Source organism: Solanum stenotomum, chromosome 12 (genome assembly GCF_019186545.1).
Source record: "Solanum stenotomum isolate F172 chromosome 12, ASM1918654v1, whole genome shotgun sequence".
Taxonomy (NCBI): Eukaryota; Viridiplantae; Streptophyta; class Magnoliopsida; order Solanales; family Solanaceae; genus Solanum; species Solanum stenotomum.
The window spans coordinates 18201442-18208522 of NC_064293.1; the positions used below are offsets into that span (position 1 = coordinate 18201442).

At 33.3% G+C, this 7081-nt stretch overlaps 2 protein-coding genes across 2 annotated transcripts; both read left to right on the forward strand.

The window, feature by feature from the left end:
- Window positions 1–281: 281 nt before the first annotated feature.
- LOC125848547 (delta(7)-sterol-C5(6)-desaturase-like) lies at window positions 282–2425 on the forward strand. Its single transcript, XM_049528430.1, has 3 exons — window positions 282–662; window positions 819–1124; window positions 1914–2425. The coding sequence occupies exons 1-3, from the start codon at window positions 446–448 to the stop codon at window positions 2204–2206; spliced, it is 816 nt and encodes a 271-aa protein (XP_049384387.1). The 5' UTR covers window positions 282–445; the 3' UTR covers window positions 2207–2425.
- A 1237-nt stretch (window positions 2426–3662) lies between these two features.
- On the forward strand, window positions 3663–6589 carry LOC125848549 (uncharacterized). The gene is made up of 4 exons (XM_049528432.1): window positions 3663–3924; window positions 4052–4281; window positions 4378–4652; window positions 6364–6589. Exons 1-4 carry the CDS (start codon window positions 3804–3806, stop codon window positions 6509–6511), a joined length of 774 nt encoding a protein of 257 aa, XP_049384389.1. The 5' UTR covers window positions 3663–3803; the 3' UTR covers window positions 6512–6589.
- The last annotated feature ends 492 nt before the right edge of the window (window positions 6590–7081 follow it).

The window sequence follows — 7081 nt, forward strand, 5'->3', positions numbered from 1 at the left end:
GTATTAATGGTTTGATTTCTAATTGTATGATTTTAGTTAACAGTTAAATCGATAATTTAATAATGAGAAAATTTCAAAAATAGCAAATATTAGGTATTCTATAGATTTAGAGTTTAGTTTGTTTATTTACAAATACAAAATTAATATTTCTTCTAGACACAAATTAGTATTACTTATAAAAAATCAAATAGAAATGACACCCCTATTACATCAATGATGATAGATGAATATAATTGAACCTTTTTCCAATGAAATGAAGGCCGGCGGCGCGCAGCTAGACAGCCAGATCAGAACAATTGACAGATATTTAGAGGCAAACCCAAAACAATCCCCAACTCCCAGATATATATATTCACACTCTGTTGTGACAAGTCAACAAAAGAATTGTGTGCCGCCCCCACCCACTAGTTAGCATTTCTCTCTTCTCCCATCGGAATCTAGTGAAATGGACGACTACTTGAATTTATTTGTAGAGGAGACGTCGTTTTTTAATAGGATTGTTCTGGGCACATTCTTGCCGGAATCATGGTGGGGACCACTCCCTCATTGGTTTCAAGGATGGCTTCGCAACTACATCGGTGGAGTCTTGCTTTACTTTCTTTCTGGTTTTCTTTGGTGCTTCTACATCTATTACTTAAAACGCAATGTTTATCTACCTAAAGGTAACATCTTTTTTTAATGGTTATGAGATTTAGATTTAAAATTAGAGATCCAACTTAAGTATCAATTGATGATCTCTAAGCCATCAATTTCTCAATAAATATGACTTATGCTTTAATAGTTGCTTCATATAGTCAGTCAGTCTCATGTGATTGCAGATGCCATCCCTTCAAATAAAGCTATGCTCTTGCAAATAGGAGTTGCAATGAAAGCTATGCCATGGTACTGTGCCCTTCCATCACTTTCTGAGTACATGATTGAAAATGGGTGGACTAAATGTTTCTCAAGAATAAGCGATGTCGGATGGATGCCCTACCTTATCTATGTTGCACTTTATCTGGTAATAGTAGAATTTGGTATCTATTGGATGCATCGAGAGTTGCATGACATAAAACCTCTGTACAAGTATCTCCATGCTACACATCATATATACAACAAGCAAAATACACTCTCCCCTTTTGCTGGTAAGTTTCATCTCATAACTATCGAAAACAACTTCAGCTGCCCCATTAGGTTGCCTTCTTGCTCCTGCTTTGTAGATAACTTGTTGCTCGTTGTGCTTTGACATTTTCCTCTTCTTGCAAATCTAAATTTTCACATCTCAATCATTGGTCATATGCCCTTTCCTTATTTGGTTAGAGGGGATTGAAGTGGTTACATATCGTTAAGGCGCCCACTATATTAATACTAAACTGAATTAGACAGCATTGTAAGAAAACGGTTTATTGGAATTTCTTCATCCACTACTTCTTTTTTTCCAAGATAAATCTAGTTTCGAAAAGCTTAACTTGCTTCATACATCTCATCACCATTTCAATGACTTGTTAAGTCTAACTGCATGACATTGAGAATAGATATTGATGCATCACAAGACTGGTTCCCCTGTTGAAACCATGCTAGGATTTTCTGAATCGAGGAAATGTTTTACCTATTTCCCCAAAGCTTAAATGTTCGAGGAAATTGGTTGTCAAATCTTCACCACATTGTTTTAGCGAGTACTTGCTGCTAGTGAGGGCTGACATGTATCCCGTGGAATTAGTGGAGGCGCGCAAAAGCTGACCTAGACACCATGATTAACAAAACAATCTTCACCACATTGCAAGTTTAGTCCAATCAAAAATGATAGGTTTTCTCTGTATTCTAATTGTATGATATTTTCTCTCGAGCTTGTACGATATTCAAATGTCTCTTAATCCCGGAGTTGTGTTCCAAGTTGATCACTAACATGAATGGCTTGCTGCTTTGGAAATCAGGTTTGGCGTTCCACCCATTGGATGGAATACTACAGGCAGTGCCACACGTAGTAGCTCTTTTTCTGTTGCCTGTGCATTTTACCACACACATTGCTCTCTTATTCATAGAAGCCATATGGACTGCAAATATTCATGACTGTATACATGCGAAGGTTTGGCCTGTAATGGGTGCCGGTTACCATACCATCCACCATACTACGTACCGCCATAATTATGGTCACTACACAATATGGATGGACTGGATGTTTGGAACTCTTCGCGATCCTGTTGAAGATGAAGTCAAGAAAATGTAACATTCATCTCTGTAACGAATTGTTATTCATCATCTTATTTATTAGGTTGCAGAATGGTTGGTGCTTCATTTAGAATTTGTTGTGTGTGCATTTCATGGATGTAAATTTTACTAGTGGTTTTTCAATGTTTAGACAAAAAATATTATCCAGGAAAAGTACTGTGAAATGCTCTTGATGCACTTGAGGTATTGTTATTGAGGAAAGAAGCAAGAGATTCAAAGAGAAAGTATCTCGTGGATTTGGAATATGTATCGAACATTTACAATAGTGCAGATAGGACTTAAATCTTGTTGTCTTCTTATGTTGTACAAAAGTCATTACTTTACGTTCAGCTAGCACTAAAAAGGCTCTTGGTAGAAAAGTAGAATTATTCTTAGTATTTCAATTGGAGCAATTATGTACATATTTTAACATTCACTCATAATGGCAGAATTCGGGTGGGTGAGTGTCTACCTTCTCTCCCATGCTTGATGAATGCAAATGGTGCTAGATCTACCAGATACATAATCAAGTTGTATCCAAATGTCTACACTCTCTTGTTAAAGAAAGTTAAAGATACCTCTTTAATATCCGCCGTTGTAACAATGGGAAAAAATACATTTGCCCTAATGGAAATGAAAGGTCTTATGATTGTCCTTCGACCATGAAGTCTGCATTGGCAAAATTCTTATGGCTTGACAAATTTCAACGGCAATCAATAGCATTTGAATTGATCAGGGTCTAAAGAACCTATTTATTTTAAGTTAGAATTGGTTCACAGGGTAAAATACATACATATCCAAATATAATTTTAAATTTTAAAAATTATAACTACGAAAATTGTAAATTTTTTGAATATTTAACTTCAAAATTTATGACCAGAGGATAAGTGATATAATGTCATACTGTGTTATTGATTTTCCAAGAAGGAGACATCACCCGACCAAGTGTAGACAACATCACCGGCCAAACAAAATGAAGGCATGTACCATCAGATGTGTAGTCATGTGTTCCTACGGCCTCTCAGATTCATCACCCCATACATTGCATTATCTTTTCTCATAATCTAATCACTTTGATACATATTAGTTTATGATATTACGAATCTATCAGATTTTGATGGATTCATAGGTAAATTTGTTCTAGATACGCTATGGTGGATTCACATGTATCTAGGTAAACAAATCTCGCTCGCCTCCCTCTTGTCTTGCTTGTCACTCTCATATCTCCCTTGCGTATTTGATATTCCACATACATGCGAATCACATCAAATACATATCTATATAGAGTGTATTTAGTTGTATCTGATGTGAAATAATAATAATTTCAAAATACAAGGAAAATTAATAAATGTGATAAAAATATTTGTATAATTAGATATTTACTCCTATTATAAAGGTGTTCTGTCTCTTACCACACAAGCCCCACAAGGTTTTCTAAATTAGGCAATACGTATTTGGCTTCTCAGTCTCTCCATTTTCTACGTTCATACGACACAGATTTTTCAGAAGGATTGTTTGGTTTATTATATACATTCACACGCATTTCCCTCTTTTCTTAAAGACAAAAGCATAAATTAGACTCATTCCCTTGTATCAATTACAGAATTTTGTCAATTATGCATTACTACAAATTACTTGGACGGAGCAAATCTCACGATTCAGACAACTCTGATTCGGAAAACACTGTTAATAAGAATATTCCAGCAGAATTCCTCTGTCAAGCAATTTTTGCTGGAGGTGCATACTCTGTTTTTCTCTCTTTTAATTTGTATCTGTTTCAGGGCAACTGATAATATGTACACACGTAACAGACGCGTATATGTCAATTTTTAACAAGCTTGCAGTTAATTTGGTAAAATTGTAGATAGTTTCTATGATGTTGAAGCAGCATATGGTCGATTCGAAGGAGTCGTAAGAACTGCAACAGGATATTATGGAGGAACTATGAGAAAACCTTCCTACAAAGATGTCTCTGAAGGAAACACAGGACATACTGAAGCAGTGAAAATCACATATGATAACAGATTTGTATCTTACAAATCTCTTTGCGATTTTTTCTGGGATACTCATGATCCAACCAATAAAAATTCCCTTGTTAGTCTCTCAATCTTCTCGTAACATATTTTTGCTACAAGTCTTCCTTTATTTCTTATACATACAAGTGACACGAGGCATGTTATTGTTATGCAGAATTTTGGGTTAAGTACGCATCTGAGATCTGCTATATTCTGCTCAACAGAAGAAGAGAGGAAACAAGCACAACAATCAAAGATAAGGCGGCAAATGAAGCTTAATAGGAGGATTCTAACGAAATTAAGTTTCTTAATTAGTAATTGTGAATTTTTTGTTGCGGAGAATCAACATCAGAAGTATTATCTCCAGAAGCATTACAGGCTTTGTGAAAGTTTGAGCCTAAGAAGCACTGAACAATTTGTGGACTCTTACATTGCCTGCAAACTTAACGGGTATGTGAACGTGTTAACTAAAAGTCATGATAAGTTTTTTTTTCTAGTATAGTGAAAATTTGGCTTTTATTAATTTTTTGACACGCAAGATTTGGGACCCATATTGAATAAGCACTTCCAATTTGACAAATTAATTTTGAAATAAAGTTGACTTTAGTTGGCTTTTCTTAGACTTTGAGACATATATTTCCAACAGAATTTATGGCTTACCAAGCATTATATTATTTTTATTTTTATTTACTTGGATTATCGTTATTATTTATGTCGCCATACTTTTTCTATCTTTAGTATTTATATCATAGTTCATTATTCTTTTCAATTATTTTCAAGATAACTCTCTCGAATAAAAGATCTTTTAGAAACAATTTCTTTATTTCACAAAGATAACAATAAAATATATGTTTACCCTATTAGATATGTTGTTGAATTTATTATAAAGTTTTAGTTTTACGCACTATCTTCCTACTTTTTTTTTTATATTATGAGGTTAAGTTTGAATATCTACAATAATAAATAGTACTAACTCTTAATTGCAAGCATGATTTCATATGAACTGTTTGGCCATGAGAAACTTTTACTGATTTAAAAAAACTAATATTTGGCCATAAAATTTTAAATACAACTTAAAATTCTATTTGGAATGTAAAATTTGAAAAATACCCGAAACCCTATTTTCAATTTTTTAATTTTTTAATTTTTTTTCTTTTTCAAACTTGTACTAATTTTTTATTTTTATAAAATAACACCATTTAATTTATATTTCATGTTTTTTTTTTAAATATATTCAAATTCTAAATATTTATTACAAAAAGTATGATCAAACACAATATCAACTCCAACTACGAAAATTTCAAATAAAGTAAACAAAGTATTATTATTTTCATGGCCCGTATAATCTAGAAAATAGCGTAAAAACTTAATATAATCTGTTAAATTATACACATAATACAAATATTATTTATACGCAATGTGTGCAACTTTAATCCTTTTATCCACTCCTTTGCCATGATTACTTTGGGGCGTGCTCGCCAGCACTTCTAGACGATCACAATATCTTTTATTGGAATTATATATGTAGGATGTATAATTGATTAATTGTACGCCCCTAAATTATAATCGAAATTTTAGTGACACGTCTTAATTTAACTAGGATCTTATTGTCCATGGATACATTTTTTTTTATATTTTTATATATATTTTAGGGAAAAAGTATAAATATACCCTCGAACTATTGTAAAAGGTATGCAGATACTCTCCGTCATACTTTTGGGACATTGATGTCCTTGCCGTCCAAAAACTAGAGCATATATACCCTTTATACTAACGGACATACACGTATCATAATTTTATCCACCGATCTGATATTTATCAAATATCGGATCGACAGATAAGATTGTGTCACGTGTCCGTATTTAGTCTTCCGTTAGAGTGAAGGACATATATGCTCTAGTTTTTGAATGGCAAGGGCACTAATGTCCCAAAAGTATGACGGAGGGTATCTGCATACAATTTACGATAGTTCAAGGATATATTTATCCCTTTTGCCTATATTTTATGCTGACGTAACACATTCAAATTCAACCGGATAAAGTTGACCGTATAGCACACACCTTCATGTTATACTTATATTACGTAGGCTATTTCAAGAGTAGTTGGTACAATGATCTTTGCACTAATTTTTGTCTGTAATACAATTCAATGCATGTGGCAGAGTATTGGCATTGGATGGGGAACTCATATTGGAGAAGCTACCACAATTAACGAGGACTTGTCTGTTGCCCAAGCAATGCAAGTCCACTTGTGATGAAATTATACAAGATTTAAAGACAACAATTGCCCATGGCTCCACTATTTCTTGAATAATCTCTTTTCCATTCTTATATTAACACCATTTGTAATTTGCATATTATCTATCAACTATATATTCCGGCAAATTGATTCTATTTCTATTGCTAAATTACTTTGTTACATTTTACCATGATATTTATAGGTCTTTTAATTTTGAAGAAAAAAAATAAAATAAAAATGAGATGAATAAACTATGTAGTTGGCAAGATACTCGGAAGTGTGATTTCACCCCACCCATATAAATGGCACTAATTTATTTATGATGAATAGAAAAAGATCGCCACCAAAATGTATAGTTTAGTGATATTGATGGAAGTCTTTCACGTAAGAAGTGTTAGTTCAATTTTCACCGTCCCCTCTTCTTACTCTAATCCCCTAGTGTAACAAAAAAAAAAAAAGATCCAAAGAAAAATTTAGACAACAAAAGAATAAATTGAAGGACCAAAAGTTTAGTGTACTTAGCGCAACTTGGCTTGAAAACTAAAAGAGGAAATAAAAGTTTGGCATCGGGTTAGACAATTGTTATATGAGGAGTCTTCTTGCAACACATATGATCTCTCGGTCTAAGCTAAATTTAAAAT